This window comes from Neovison vison, chromosome 6, assembly GCF_020171115.1.
Source record: "Neovison vison isolate M4711 chromosome 6, ASM_NN_V1, whole genome shotgun sequence".
NCBI lineage: Eukaryota > Metazoa > Chordata > Mammalia > Carnivora > Mustelidae > Neogale > Neogale vison.
This window is the reverse complement of record NC_058096.1, coordinates 68,159,293-68,176,338: the sequence shown is the minus strand read 5'-3', so window position 1 is coordinate 68,176,338 and position 17,046 is coordinate 68,159,293. Positions and strand designations below refer to the sequence as shown.

Below are 17,046 nucleotides of genomic sequence, written 5' to 3'. Positions count from 1 at the left end.
ATTGATGTTACTGGCCAGCTGTGAGGAGGGCTGGTAATGTGAATTCTTTTCCCTGTGTTGGTGATGGGTGGCAGCCTCTGGCACTCCCTTTCACATTATCTACTGCGACTAACCGCAGGCATCTTAAGATAATGAGTTAAGGTTAGGAATATAGTCTGTGATGATGGAACACATTTTTTTCTTTGTGTGAGAAAGTACTAGCTTATAACAGCATTAAATGGTAATTTTGCTCCATATTCTTGAAAAAAAAAGTGCACAGATTTTTAAAAAATTATTTTGTAGGGCAGTATCCCAACATCAAGGGGGAAAGCCAAACACCTAGTGTTGAGGCATGAGTACAGAAAGCAGGGGTGTGCCAGGGAGAGCGGAGACCAGTACAGCCCTGAACGCTGTCACCAGTATAGCTGCTGTCCTAGAGCTGCAGGCATTCCTCGGGCCTCTCCTCCTCACTCCTTGTTCAGTTTCCAGGAAGATTTTACTTTTAAGGTGTTGAAAAGAAAAAGAAATTTGGCTCTGGAGTCAAGAAGCCCTAGGTTGGAATCCTGGCTCCATCTGGCTGTGGGATCTTCTCAAAGTCACTATAAAATGTGGATAGTGAGGTCGATTTCCCAGCCTTGTCGGGAAAGACCTGAATGAAATGACCCATGGCAAGAATGGTGCCTAACACCTGGTACTGAGTGGGATTTGTCCCCTGGGAATGAGTGGAGTAGAAAATATTTCCAGAGCTCTCAGATTCCCCATGACAAGGTCAGACCTATCCAAAGCAGTGAATGATAAGGCTTCCATCTCTCTTATTCTTCCCTTTTTTTTTCTTTTAACATATATTCCATTTGGGTCCTAAGCATGTAAGTAGTTATCACGGAATGGGAACAAGTAAGGAAACAGAAGTATATTAAGTGAATGACATGTGAAACAATGCTGGGACTCACAAAGAGAAAACTGCTGCTTGGCTACACAAAAGAAGTAACATTAAAACATTTAAGAGACTTAACATAGGAATAAGCTATTTTAATCAAGCAAAACCAAATTTGTATTCATTATTTCTAAAAATAAAATTAGACTTTTCCAACCCTTAACATCTGCATTTAATAATATCTTCTAACCAAAATACAGATGCTAAAACAGCAAATCACAATATATCTTGTACAGCATACAGTATGTTCACTGTTTACACCTACTTTAATTCTAGTTGGTCGTTATGTACTCAATGCATACTGAAACATCACTCAGGATAAAGTTTTCACAATTAACAAAAAAAAAAGTGACAAGGCTGTCTTAAAACGGCTCTGCTATAAATTGTATAGAATATACAGAATTACAAAGTCAAGTATTTTTTATCAAAATATACACCCCTCCCTGAAACTAACACAAGCTATCAACATTTTGAACGAATAATACAATTATAGAAAATATTTGCAAAATTATTTTTTTCATGTATAAATATTCTGCCATATTTACTTTGGTCTAGAATTATCAGCATACAAGTCCACTTAGAAAATTTCCACATGTAAGGGCTGGGAGACATCACTACATGTAATAATTTTATATTTAGAGTTACCCCAAATTAAAATGACTAAAATACACAGTAATTCTCTTTGATTAATAATCTTAATTGGGATAAAACAAGTTAGTAGATCACAGAATTGCCTATTCAATATTCTAATTATCAATTCAGAAATGATTTTCATAAGCCCTTTGTGACTATCTCTTTTAACAAAACCCAAATGAATAGTGCAGGTATACATATATACAATGTATAAAATAAAGTTGAATTTGCTTGCATTTTCCCATTTCCTCTATTACATAATACTGTATGTAAGTGAAAGCAGATGAACAAAAGATAAATGCAGATGCAGTATTGGGGTTACTTAACAGCAAAATACTACTATATAAAAAGGTCAGCTCTGATCATGTCCTTCTCTGGGTGTTTAAACACTTTCTTGCCCACCCAAATCCACGTTAAGTCTTCTTCGTGGAGATATCACAATACTTGGAGAGAGGAACTGGAGTTCTTTGAACTACATCTTCATAATGGTGACCTCGAAACCTTGGATAACCTTGGGCTTCCATCTATCAAATCCCATGAACATGAATGGCCGTAGGTCGCCCTTAAGCCAGGTTCCGGATTCTGCTCACACTGGTGATCAAAGGGTAGGAATGTTTTCTCTCTCCCTTCTATCCTGGCAGCTTAAACGTAAGAACGATGAGTTCCAGCTTCCTAGAGCCTAGTCCGCATGACAGAATATCCTACAGGGCAACTGGACTTTGAGGGCAATGCTAACGGTGTGGGGCAGCATAAAAGAACATGAAAAAACGTAAGTGGGTTTTTAGCAAGGGAGCTGGATGTCTGCAAACACGAAGACAAGGCATCCGGCTTTGGGGATATGTTTCTGAATCATATAAATAAGTGATGGAATCTTATCACTCCGCATTCTATCTCCCCACCCCCACCCCTAAAAAAGCAAAGCTACCGTTTGAGGCAAGGAAGGTCATTGCTTCCTCTCTCCCACTCAAGTCGTTAATGGGTGAGGTGGAGGTGTCTTCCTGATGTCCTTTTGTTTTATACTAGTGTACACTTGTGGGCTGCAAAATCTCCAAGAAAGCTAACGACTACAGGGATTAGGCTTTCTGTCGCTGTCAAGTGCCTGGGAACTCACCGTCATACTCATGCTTTGCACTAAATCTCCTGGACACTCCTTCAGTGGAACAGGATGTGTCAGGTTTTACTTAAACCCTTGAGACTGATGAGATCTGTCTGAAAAAGACCTCCCCATCCATGGCCTTGTGATGGATGGAAGACTGCAGGGAGTTTCAGAAGAATTTGACCCTTCTTTATTTTCTGAGGTGAGGCCACTGCAAAGTAATATACAGCACAGGTAATCACAGAAGAGTTCTGGGAGGGCTCTCCCCCGCAGATAAGGCATGACCTATATTTTCTGCGTCTGGAGGAGACCAGTTCTAGTAATAGCTCAGCCATAACTTCAAGGGAACGGCACTCCATCTAAAAGCATACATTATATGCTCTTAAATCAGATTCAAGATGCTTATTCTACTGATTTTTCCATCAGTTCCTCATTATTTGCAGATCTATTGCTTGTCATTAGAATTCTCTACAGGGGACATGGACAGTTAAAAGTCATAGTGATTTATATATGCACTTTACAAGGTTTGTGTTGCAGAAAAGTAGTTCTACATAATGAACGTCCTACTTAGGTTACTCAATTTCACACATATTTTCAGCTATAATATTAAATATTTCATATATATTCACTAATTTAAACAATTTTTAAAAGCACAAAAGCTGGATGGGAAAAATGACTATAATAGCTCATTTATCTTCTAACATATTTATGAAGATGATGTTTTCATGATATCTGACCCTCATTTTCTCCAGTGACTAAAGAGAGCTTAGCAGCCAGTTGCTATCAGCACTTACTCGAATGCTGTAAATTAGGCTAACATTAGACTCTTCCCCACCCCCCCACTGGCAGAAATACCACAGCTAAGAACTTCATAAACTTCCATAAGATTCTTGGGATACTGGAGGATTCGGCTATTTCATTTTTGTGCACTTTGCATGAAGTTAATGCTAAAACCCAAAGTAGATATTAGGATCCTTTTTCTGGAATTTTCACAAATGAGATTTTCTTTTTTACGTTTCACTCCTTATGACTGTTGTGTGAACAAAACTCAACAACAACAACAACAAAAAAAACACCAACAACAGAAGAAAACAGCTAACTAAAAACGAAACAAAAACAAAACCCCAAAACAACAAAGCCACCAACTTATATCTTTGAAGACTTTTCTAAGTATTGCCACTCAAAGGACATTTTCAACAATGGTTTGTACGTTATCCTTTTGGTCACTGTCTTCTGAGTCATGGACATGTGGGTTCTCCAGGGGGTCCGAGTTCTCCTGACACATGTCACCTTCCACTTTCTCCCGCTGACTTGTACTTTTGAACAAGTGTTTCTTCTGGTGCATTCCAAGGGCAGCAGCTGTTTTGCAAATTTTGGGGCACTGGAAGCAGGCATAGCCCTTCCCATCATGCTCCCAAATGTGCCTCTGCTCATGATTCCTTTTTGTGGAAAGGTACAAAAAGCTCTGGAAGCAGAACTGACAGCGGTAGCGCTTCTCACCTGTGTGGATCCTTTCGTGGATCTTGAGGGTCTCGTTGAGCGTGAATGCCTTGTTGCAGTACTGACAGATGAACTCCTTCACACCCAGGTGGATGCGTTCATGTTTCTGCAAGTTGCCCTGCACCGAGAAGCACCGCCCGCACGTCTTGCACTGGTACGGCTTCTCTCCGGTGTGACACCTCATGTGCATCTTGAGGGTGGACGGGCTCTGGAACTGCTTGGCGCAGAACTCACAGGCATAAGGCCGAGCAGTGAGGTGCCGGTGGGGCCTCCCTTGGTTCCCGGCCCCTGAGGCTTTGTCCCCATCACAGAGCTCACACTGCAACTTGGGCATCTCCTTGGTTTCTTCCTCCTCAAAGGCCTTCTCCTGAGGAGCCTTCCCCACGGCACAGTCTAGTTCTGCCGGGTATCTGCACTTAGCACTTGGGCTCCTGTTTTCGTGTTCTTTCTTCCAGTTGACCTTCCTCATCTTCCTCAGCTGTCTGGATTTCTTCTTGGGTTTGTAGTTGTAGTAAGGACGCCAGGGCTTGTCAGTGGAATCCTGGTCACTGGCGTCGTCAAACATCTCATTCATCTCCATACACTCGGACTGGCAAAGCCCGAGGGGGCTGTCTCTGTTGGTTTCTGGGTCACTCTCTGGCGGCAACGCCTCCTCCTCCATCTGGTACTTGGGTCTTCTTCCTCTTTTGTAGAACAGCTTGGATCCGAGGATGTGCCTTTTCACGATGGCCTCGTTTCCGATCTTCACTGTGATCTGGCAAAGGGGCGCGACATTGCTGTTTGTGGAGGTTCCGGGCAGAGCGGGCTTGGCAATGTAGGTTTCGATTTTACTGGTTTCCTTTGTATTTGCAGTTTTGCTCACCGACCCTCCAGGATCGGCCCCATACTTGGACTCCTCTGCTACTTCTGCCTTGTTACCAGGCATGGTTTTCTTTTTCTCCTTGATGCTCTTCGGTCGGCTGACCGTTCTGCTCACTTTGTCGGGCTCAGGTTTGCCGTCGTCTTTCAGGGACTGGCTGACAGGCGGCTCGGAGGGGACGCGGGGGTTGCTGCTGGGCATGGCGGCCACAGCGTTGCTGTGCATTATCACTGACGAGAACTGGCTACTGTGCACGATGACCGAGGGTGCTGAGCCACCGTAGCTGATCACAGAGGCTGCGTTCTCGCTGCTGTTACTCAAAGATGGGACAGGTACGTCCCCGGCCGGGGCGTCAGACCTGCCAGCATTCTCAGCAGAAGAGACGGACACCTCGGCAGAATAAAAGTTACTATCGAGGTCAACTTTTAGCGATTCCTCTCCCCATCTGGTCCCTTCTGTGTTCTGTATATTGGCAGAGGTGGGCACCTCCTGACGTACAGACGTTTCCAAGGGGATGGCTGGACTGTTGGTCAGGGTGTTGACGCGGTCCTGGAAATTCAGCGTCGGTAACTCAGAGCCATGTGGATTCTGAATAACATACGGGCCAGAGGCAGACTCATTCATCTGACTGTTTTCTCGGGCACTTTCATAGGAAGAATTTCGGTAGCTTTTGTAAGGAGCCCTCTTGCATTTCATGGGCAGTAGCCTGTAAAGTTTATATGGATAGACACTAGGCTTCAGGCCTCCATTGGCTGTTTTTTTACTGATGGAAAGTCTATGATCTATGGCATGGAAAGACTTCTGGTGATTTTTGAGAATATAGTAGGTCATGAAAGTTTCGAGGCAGAAAATGCACTGATAGCGCCTTTCTCCTGTGTGCCAAATTTCATGTCTTGTCCTGTACTCGGCCAACGCAAACACTTTGTTGCAGTAATGGCAGGGATAGGTTCTTCTCCACGAGTGAACGTTTGCATGCCTTCGGAGGCTGGACAACGTCACATAACTCCGTTTGCACACAACACAGCTGTAGAGCATCTGCCCATTCACAAATTTAACCATGTGGTCTGTCTCTGGCAAGGTGCTGCCGGTACTGGAAAATTCGCCGATCCTGTTTTCAGACAACAGAGGTTCTGGCCCGGTGAATGAACTTCCATTCTGTCCAATGGTGGGGTAGTTTTCCAGAAAGCGCTGGTTTCCTCCAGGAATCGGCATGTGGCCGGAGCGCATACAAATCTGCTCGTGCCTGTCGAGCCTGTTCAGAGTGCTGAACTGCTTGTTGCAGTCCTTGCACACCAGTGGCTCCTGGGTTGGCTTGTGAAGCTGCATGTGGGCACTGAGCAGGGCACTGCTGTCAAAGGATTTGGAACAACAGCTACAGTTGTACACAAGAGGGGGGACCTCCGCTGCAGGCGGCCCCGGAAGCTCCGAGGATTTATTTTCATCTTCCTTGGAAAAACGGGCATCTCCTTCGTTGCTGGGAGATTTTGAACAAGGCAGGATGGCAGCCGGCTGTGGACTTCTCTCCTGACGAACCTCTAAGCTGGTTACCGGAGGGGGTGGCATGTTGTCTGCAGCTGGGTCACACTCCTGGGGTACGGAGACGGTCTTTGGCTTTCGGCACGTTTTCGGTTTTGCTGCAAGAGCTTCACAATTCTCTTTACCTGTCTTAGCAGGGGAACTGCTGTCGTGTTCACGGACAGGTTGATTTCTGTAGGCCTCGGCCACAGAAGAAACGGCATACGAGTGCTCTGCGAGGGTGCGGACGGGCTCTGCCTCATGACACACGTCGGTCCTCTCCAGGCAGAGGCTTGTGGTTCTCATGGAGTCAGAGACCTTTTTGAAACTTGCCCGCAAGTCCAGTGGAGAAAACATGTTATTACTATTTTCTGTCTCGATGATGGAAAATGCATTGGTGATCCTTGGCCCGTTGGTGATGGCGGGCTCTTCATGCCTCTTGTCATTTTTTTCTTCTTTAACCACTCCCTTTTCAGTAATGCAGAATACATAGGGACCAGGGGAATTTGAGAAGTTGCGATCAGTAAGATCTTCCAGGAAGGATATTCCCAGCTTTTTTCCTGCAGCTGCAAGATCGGTGACTGTTTCCTGTCTCTTGACGACAACCGTGGAGCTGTAGATATAATTAAGGATTTCAGTAAACACTTCAGCTTTGAGATCATCCAGTTCCAGGACATGGCTGGAAATACAGATCGTATGGCTCCAAAAGATATTTTTGAAGTACAGGCTTGAAGCAGCTAGGACATTGCTGTGGGCTTTAAATTTGGTGTCTTCCACAATAATAGTGACATCACATAAAATGCCCCGAATGCGCTGCTCATTTAAGATGGAGAGCACTGTGTCACTGTGCAAGTCGTCCTTGAGGTCCCTGGAAAGGGACATGACTGTCATCTGAAACAAGAGGGGAGAGATAATCAGACACTCTTCCACCACAAGTAGTTTCTTTCTTTCCTTTTTTTTTTTTTTTTTTTTTTTAAGTAAGCTCTATGCCCAACATGGGGCTTGAACTCACGACCCTGAGATCAAGAGTTGCACACTCTACCGAATGAGCCAGCTAGGCACCCCAACAAGTAGTTTCTTTATTTCTAGATAATTTTCAATGCTTTTGAAACACTTTAAATAAAGGTTTTTATCTTATTCTGGTGTTACTTGCAAGACTTGGAGTCAACATTAGAAGCTAAATCTCGATCTCGCCCCAGCCTGTTTCTCATACCACTGTTAATAGTTGTTATAGTTGGAAATCCTCCCAGAACTCTTTCTCCAAAGCTGTAGCTATATATACATGTCCAAATTCGGGAGGGGGAGGGTTTCTCCCCCAAATGTTTAGGGTCTCGCTATCACTCAAGGCTGCTGCATTAAATTCTTAGAGCCGAGCAATGCCATGGTCCTGTCACAACCTCCCATCTTCACAGATAGTCCTGATGATATGGCCCAAACATAATTTATGAAGCAGGAAGAGGATGTATTTTTTTAAGAAGCCCTCCCTCAGTAAGCAGTACCTGATATAAAGATCCTGCCTGCGCAGAGAAGAACTGGAGAAGCCATTCCGAATTTGTGGCTCTGAAAGGTATCTGGACGGAAAGCCTCCGTCTGCATGACCAAGTCTGACCACCAGGGGTACCCTGCCTCTCTGTGCTACTGGCCCTTCTCGAATTCTTTCTCCGATTTCCCTATTTCCCTTTCAGGATTGCCAAAGGAGATTAGGGTTTTCAGAAACAACTCTGTGAGGTATTGAAGGCACACTAAAAAAGAAAAGAAATAACACACAAAACCAGGAGAGTACGTCTCTGAGTCTAGTGCTATCTCACTGTGGTTTTGATGTGCAGACATCTCTCCGAGATCTCGATTTCCATTCTTCTGAATATATACCCAGAAGTGAGACTGCTAGCTCATACAGTAGTTCATTTTAATTTCTTAAGGAATCTCCATACTGTTTTCCATAGTAACTGTACCAATTCACATTCCACCAACAGTGTACGAGGGCTCCCTTTTCTGCAACCCTTCATAAACACTTGTTATCTCTTATCTTTTTGATTTTAGCCATTCTAATAGGTGTGAGGTGGTTATCTCATTGTTGTTTTGACTTGCATTTCCCTGATGATGAGTGATGCTAAGCATCTTTTCCTATGTCTGTCGGCCACCTTGTATGTCTTCTTTGGAAAAATGTCTATTCAGGTCCTCTGCCCATTTGTTAATTGGATTATTTGTGGGTTTTGGGTGTTGAGTTGTATAAATTATTTATATATTTTGGATATTAACCCCTTATCGGATATATATAACTCTCCCATTTGGTAGGTTACCGTTTTGTTTTGTTGATAGTTTCCTTTGCTGTGTGAAAGTCTTTTATTTTTGTGAGTCCCAATAGTTGATTTGCCCAAGACATATCTAGAAAAATGTTTCTTTGGCTGATGTCAGAGAAAAAATTGCCTGTGCTCTCTTCTAGGATTTTTATGGTTTCAGGTCTAACATTTAGGTCTTTAACCCATCTTAAATTTATTTCTGTGTGTGGTATAAAAAAGTGGTCCCACTTCATTGTTTTGCGTGTAGCTGTCCAGTTATCCCACCATCAGTAATTTACCCAAAGAAAATGAAAACACTAATTTGGGAAGATATATGCACCCCTATGTTTATGGCAGCACTATTTACAACACCCAAGATACGGAAGCAGCCCACATGTCCACTAACAGACGAATAGATAAAACAGATGTGATACACACACACATAGACAACCCCCACAGGAACATTACTCAGCCATAAAAAAGAATGTTGCCATTGCAACAACATCGATGGATTGAAAGGGTATGATGCTAAGTGAAATAAGGCAGAGAAAACAAATGCCATATGATTTTACTCACATGTGGAATTTAAGAAATAAAACAAGTGAACAAAGGGGGGAAAAAAAGAGACAAAACCCAGATGCTTAAGTACTGAGAACAAACTGATGGTTACCAGAAGGGAGGTGGCTGGGAGGAGGGGTGAACTACATAAAGGGAATCAAGCATATATTTATTGTGGGGAAGACTGAGCAATGTATTAAACTGTTCAATCATTATATGCTTGAAACTAATATAACACTGTATATTAATTATATTTCAATAAAAAATACTGAGTCTAGTCACATGTTCTTCAATTAGCACAATTTAAAGGCACAGTGGCTCTTGTTCTGGTTCAAGGGTCTTATCTCTGTTCTTCCCAGAGCCTAATTCTTATTCTTCTTTCTATATATTTTATACCATGAGCCCGGGATGCTCAGAGCCTACCAACTAATATTTTAATGAGGGATAGACTATTAAGATTATATATATATATATAGTTATGTATATATTTATAAATATATATTTATATATAATATCAATCTTCTATAAGAAATACGTGGCACATAGGGACTAAGACACAAAAATTAAAACTTAATCTTAATGCATGCACTACGTTCAATGTATTTTGTCCTCTTCCACTGTCTCTCAATTAAAAAATGTTAATGACAACTCACTAAATTAATTTCACTATACACTAACAGATCACTCCCGCAGCTAAAACCAAAAATCTCCCTCTGGTCTAAAGGCCATACTGAGCAGCTATTCATCCAGCCTTTCTCTCTTGTCAAGTGATGTCGGGAAAGTGGCAGAGCTTGAAGATACCTCTTTGGCTCCCAGTGGCAAGGTCTTCCAAGCACGGGAGCCCTACCTTTAACCTGTGTCATTCATTCAGTTGTGGAGACCAGATGGCCACAGAGTGAATTTCTTTTTACCCTTTTCTGAAGCTATTATAATTGTGCCTATTATGTTATTTAGTGTCCTTTATACTTTAGGATCCATTTGTTTAACTCTTTGATCTCATCTAGCCACAGGAAAAACTACATTACTACTAACAAATTCTTCTGTTCCCAAGACAAAGAAGCTTCGAACTCTCAACGTCACTGGTTGTAGCCATTGTTACCCTGGGTTTCTGGTGTGACTATTGTCTCATTTTCTTTATGAAACATTACCTCTTCTACTCTTATTTACCCTGCCTATAGTTGTAATAATCTATGAATCTTTCCTAGAAGTGTGAAGGAGTTATGTCTAGGAATAAAAAGGAATTAAATGAATTGGAATCTACAGCTTCCTCTACACCCCTGAATAGACAGCAGGACTCTGTCCTTCACTGGTTATAGATCAATGTCATTGATTGGCTGGTGCCTCTTTTGCCCCCTTGGGGTCTCTGCTCTGGGCCCCTGTAGAATCTACTTGTTCTCCTAACTCATTTATTCTCATCTGTTTGGGTTTTCTGAAGCCCGTACATTATTTTCATTCTTTATCCAGCTGACTGGGTAGTTCCAGATCTGGCAAAAGACATACTATGGTTTTAAGTGGTGGTTTCCATCTTGGCTTAGTTCCATGCTGACATCTATTTTGTCCTTCTACCTCAAAACTACTGCTTCTTCCAAAACACTCCAGTTCACAGCACTCTGAAACTCCCACGAGGCCCCACTTCCACTTGGGGAACAGTATTTCACATCAGGCTAATACTTTGAGGTGCTCGAAGATAAGCCCCACCCACTTCTCTAGGATGGCGTGATTCTTCGCTTAGATTGTTCTGTTAGGAGGGTTAGTGAAAGGCTGTTAACATCAGAATATCTTAATCACACTCACAGAATAACACATAGAAAAGGAAGTATCATTTTATATGTCATTAGAACATCCTCCTAACTTTGGAATATCCAAGTATGACACTGTTCAAAAGGGGGACTATCTACCATTGTGTGGCAGGAATCCTTTTAAAAGCGTAGTGACTATGTAGCACTTTGATGTGCCTTCTTGGCACATACATAAAAACTTCATTCTTGTATCAATTCTACCCAGCACATATGTTAATGCCTAACACGGTCAAACACAGGGCTCAGAGCTGGAGAAACTGAAGCATGTGAGACAAGTCTGTCCTCAAGGAGCTCAGAGTCGAGGAGAAGAATGAAAACTGTCAACTAATAATTGGACTCTATAATGGTAGGCCTTATACTAAAGGTATGTATCAAGTATTAAACGATGAAGTGCCAACTTATTATTTATAGGGGCCCTGGAAAGCTTGACATCAATCAATAAGTAAAACGGGGATGTGGGGAAGGCATTCTAAGCAGAAGGAACACCGTGGGCAAAGCAAATGCAAAATGATAAAAGGGTGGACTGCACTCAGGGACTGAGAAGTGGGTCTGTGTGATGGCAGGAGAGGGTGTGCACTGTCCTGCTCTGTCCCTGATGTTCCCGATGTCCTCAGCAATGCCAGGCATCAGTACCTTAATGCTGAATGACAGAGGCCAAGAAAGGAAGGGTCAGACCAGATCCCAAAAGCTCTAAAGTAATCCTAACAGTAAATTTTATATTGCAGGTAAGAGGAAACCACTGAAAGTCATAACCAGATTTGAGCTGAAACAAACACATACCCGATTGCTCAGACTGCAGTGTGCTGGAAGGATCAGAGGGAGGGGCCAGCTGGCCATCCATGGTCCAGCTGAGAAGCTGCCCATCTGCCTGGATGGAGCATGGGGTGGTGGCATGTACATGGCCCCACCCCAGCTAAGTGGGTCGGGGGGATGGTATCTGAACTCAAAATAGGCTTTCATTTCCTCTACCAATATCTATGGAACAACTGTTAAGTACAAGGCATCAGGCTAAATGTTACAGGTAGACAAGAGTTCATTCTTCCTTTGAACATTTGAACAGATGCTTCCTGAATACGTACTCTGTGCTTTGAGACAGTAGTTCCCAACCCTGGCTATGCATCGAAATGGCCTGGGAAGCTTTAGAATAGTACAGGCTTATAGATTTTCCTCTCCCCTCCTCCCACAGAAATTCTGGTTTAGAACAGCCAGGCCCAGACCCTGGAATCCATATGCATTTTTATATTTATATATATTTAGTAAATAAAGAATACATTCATGTGATACCAAATTCAAAAGACACAACAAGTTACCTACCTTGTCTCAGAGGCTCTTCAAAGTAGGTTTTTGCTTTGTTTTGTTTTGTTTTGTTTTTAAGCAGGCTCTACACCCAGCATGGAGCCCAACACAGGGCTTGAACTCACCAATCTGAGATCAAGACCTGAGCTGAGATCAGGAGTCAGACACTTAATCAACTGAGCTGCCCAGGTGCCTCAAGTAGTTTTTGTCAACCAGCTAGAACCAGGCCCAGGCAGCTGACAATAAAACCCCATTGCCATAAAAGAAATAAGAATTCTGCCTTCAAAGTTTTGTGGTATAGCAAGGGAAGTAAGATGTGTTTATGAAACGCCACATAACACAGATACACAGTAAGTGTATGGGATCATGCAGACAGGCAGGCAGGTGAAGAGAACACAGTGAGAGTTCTGGGGAGGAGCTTGGGAGTGGGGGTGACGGAAGGCATAGGGAGGAGCACAGCAAAGCTCTTTAGGAGGAAGCACCATTTACTGGACCTTGAGGGCAGAATTTACCTCTGCAGATAGAAACAAAAGGGGGAAAGAGAATTTCACTCAGAAGGAGGCACAGAGTTTCATGCCCTCAAGAACTTTATAATCCAAGAGTCAGTGTAAGAGTTTAAAACAGAGTCCTGGGGTGCCTGGGTGGCTCAGTGGGTTAAGTCTCTGCCTTTGGCTCAGGTCATGATCTCATGGTCCTGGGACTGAGCCTTGCATTGGGCTCCCTGCTCGGTGGGGAGCCTGCTTCCCTCTCTCTACCTGTCTCTCTGCCTACTTGTGATCTCTCTCTGTCAAATAAATAAAATCTTAAAAAAAAAATAAATAAATAAAGAGTCCCGATCTGCAAATGCAGACTGGAGAAGCAGCGGAAGTTGCTGAAGATGTACATTGACTTCTTTCAGAATCTAGGACCCAGTTCTCCAGGCTACCAGAGCCTGCCACGTGAACTGCCTCCCCGACCATAGTCACCTGATCATCTCAGAAGCTGCTACAGCTAGAAGCCACATCCTACGTGTCCAAAGGGCAATTAAGAAATGAGTCTGAAATCTGCAGACCAGAGGACTGCAGGCAAATCTGGTTCCCACAGGTTTTGTCTGGCCAACCTTTCTTTGGAACTGTGTTTCTGAAAAACTGGTCTAATGTTGAAAAGAGTAAGATTTAACATAAAATCAAGGTATCTTTTCTTGAACAGTAAGAGTGGGAAACAATGGTTGTTGCCTGCCTGGCCAGAAGGAGGGGTGCCTGGTAGCTGTGAACCCTCATCACGGTCACCTGTAGTCACAAGTTGTTGGCCCAGGCATTTACCACCAAGTGGCTTCTCTCTGTCACATGACCAGCTTGGCCACTTTAGCTGGTTTCCTCTGTTGCGACTGATAAGAACAGCACGTGAAATAACATTAGACCCACAGATCTTATCAAACATACTTACTTTAAAGATCTCTCCAAAATTAAAATTAAGACTTATAAATGAGCTTTTGTGTGTTGGGGGGCAGTCATCCTCAGCAAAAAAGTATTCTTGACTTAAAAAAGTTAAAGTGACCTCCTCTACTATATTTCTTTACGGACAGTAACTTAATACTGAAGCTTTAGGAGTTTTTGCCAATGGAAAGCCCATGAAAGACCTCAGAAAAATAAATATAAAATGGGAGGATGAGATTTAATTCACATGTAACTTTCTAAAGCAAGTTTCATGCAATAAACTCACTATTCTCAGTAATATCACCATGACAGAATAGATAAGCATGAAAAGGGCAAATAAAAATGTCACAGATGCAAAAATTTTGATGGGCCTACATTTCTTTTAAAATAATTTGTAATTAGATAATAGTGGTTGCCTGACTTATGTTACTATTTCCTGAGTTTGTATTTAAGCTATAAATAGCCTTTAACATATACCTTCTAACTACATCAATACACATATGCATGTATTCACATGTATGTACAAATAAATGTGTGACTTTATAAATACATGAGCATATGCTATATAAAAATATTTACAGTCACACATTTAATGATAAAGAAATATATATATATGTAAAAATACAGGGTGAACACATAATTCGGCATCTAAAACAGGACACTTTAGAGAGAAAAGGGATGCAACTAACAACCATGCCAGAGAAATAGGTACATACTGGTTCAGTACAAGGGGAAATAGAATGAATGGTCATCCTCTCTTTATTTATATATATACACACACAGACATATAGATATTTATATATGAAATCTGTATATATACATGTACAAAATATAAATCTCTAGTATAAAATTCCATATTATAATTTTAAGTACATATATGTATATTTACATAAAATGTATTTTAAAAGTAAGTAAAATGCTTTTAAGAATTTTATAAATATATGATAAACATTTTATATAAATGCCATTGGGAAATTCACATATTTAGTTAATTCATATATTTAGGATCTTCTGCTGCTTTTGTCTCCTGTCATACTCCAACCTTCCCTAATAAACACACAAACATTTAATGCAAAGGTGGGCATTTAAATAAGATACTTCTGATGATTAAATTACCTTTTCTTCACTAGCTTTTATTTATTTATTTTTAAAAGATTTTATTTATTTATTTGACAGAGATTACAAGTAGGTAGAGAAGCAGGCAGAGAGAGAGGAAGGGAAGCAGGCCCCCTGCTGAGCAGAGAGCCCGATGTGGGACTCGATCCCAGGACCCTGAGATCATGACCTGAGCCAAAGGCAGCGGCTTAACCCACTGAGCCACCCAGGCGCCCCTAGCTTTTATTTATTTTTTAAAAATATTTTGTTTATTTACTTGACAGAGAGATCACATGTAGGCAGAGAGGCAGGCAGAGAGAGGAGAAGGGAAGCAGGCTCCCTGCTGAGCAGAGAGCCTGATGTGGGGCTCGATCCCAGGACCCTGAGACCATGACCTGAGCTGAAGGCAGAGGCTTAACCCACAGAGCTACCCAGGCACCCTTCTTCACTAGCTTTTAGAATGAACTAGCTTTAAAAAAATAAAATAGGGGAGCCTAGTGGTGCAGTTGGTTAAGCATCCATCTCTTTGTTCCGGCTTAGGTGCTAATCTCAGGGTGGTGAAATGAGCCCTGAGTCAGGCTCATTTCTGTGCTCAGTGCAGAGTCTGTTTTGGTTTCTCTCCCTCTCCAACTGCCCTTCCTCCATGTACTCTCACTCTTTCTCTAAAATAAATAAATCTTTAAAAAATAAGTCTATGCTCATGGTGAAATATTCGAACAGTACAGAAGTGTATTAAGGTACAAAGCAGAATCCCCTCCTCTAACTTAGCCTCCCCTCCCCCACACCACTGCACCCACTAACACGCACAGCTCGTATACTCCCTACCACAGATACATTTTTCCTAACTTTGGAAGATTTTGTAAATTACATCTGTACAAAAGCTCTAGGAGAAAGATGGTATTTCCTCTTGAGTTTCTTCTAACCTAACCTCTATCTTCTCTGCTTGGCAATTCCTTAACCTTACTCATCCCGGCAGTGTCCGTCCTCTGGAATTTCTGGATTTGGGCTCCTACCTTTATTATAACATGTGTTATAACATTATGTAGTGTTATGCATTTGTTCACGTTTATACCATTCCCTGCTTGATCCTAGAATGCGGGGTCAATCTAACCCATCTTTGTTCTTCTGACATTATGGGATACAGTATACCGCTGATGTTGACAGGGAGCGAGAGGAATTGCCCCCTCAGACCCTGGGCAGCAAATGGCTTAAATTATACATTGTGCTTAGTAAAGTTCCTGATTTAAAGCTTTAAAAATGAGAGCCAGATGAACCCAAGTTCTACTCTACAGAGAGTAAAATTAACAAAGCTAAATCTCTGCCTTTGGCTCAGGTCATGGTCTCACGGTCCTGGGACTGAGCCCTGCAACAGGCTCCCTGCTCAGCGGGGAGCCTGCTTCCCTCTCTCTGCCTGTCTTTCTGCCTTTTTTTCTTTTATTAGAAAAATAAAATGAATTCCTGTCGATTTTTTCCCTAGTTCCCTTCTAAGCTGGCAATTCTCAAAGCATTTCATGGACCTTGAGTCTCAAAAGACCCTTTCGTCAGGCTCATGAGGGCAAAACAATTTTCATAATAACAAGATGTCATTTGCCTTTCGTCCCCCACCATGCTAACATGTGCATCAACTGTTCAAAAGCAACAAGGGGTAAAAGAGCTGATGCTGCAGCAAACAGTAAGCCAGTAATACCCAGATGAAAAAGTAAAAATTATTAATTTTACTAGATCTTTTGACTATTGGATATACACATTTTTACCATTCTGTGTGATAAAATGGGAGGCACATACAAAACACTAGCAGTGCATAATGACAAAACAATGACTGCCTTAAGGAAAAGCACTTGGGTGGTTCTTGGAGTTGTGAGTTAAATCAGCCAATTTTTTTTCATGGAACATCATTTTTACGCAAAAAAAATGACTGACAAACTATGGTTATTTGGATGTGGACATCTGGGCAAACATACACTTGAAAATGAACTAAGTGTGCCTGTCATTTCTTTCTTTTCTTTTTTTTTAAAAGATTTATTTATTTTACAGAGAGAGAGAGAGAGAAAGTGTGAGCAGGGGGAGAGGCTAAAGGAGAGGGAGAGA

General features: G+C 42.1%; 1 protein-coding gene across 8 annotated transcripts in view; it reads right to left on the bottom strand.

The window, feature by feature from the left end:
- Window positions 1–993: 993 nt before the first annotated feature.
- The window catches only part of ZBTB38 (zinc finger and BTB domain containing 38), a 78,561-nt gene continuing 62,508 nt past the window's right edge, over window positions 994–17,046 (bottom strand). For all 8 annotated transcript variants that reach the window (XM_044251491.1, XM_044251492.1, XM_044251488.1 and 5 more), the window contains one exon: window positions 994–7,407. In XM_044251491.1, the coding sequence (XP_044107426.1) occupies window positions 3,823–7,407 (3,585 nt within the window). In that variant the 3' untranslated portion in view covers window positions 994–3,822. The remainder of the gene's footprint in view (window positions 7,408–17,046) is intronic.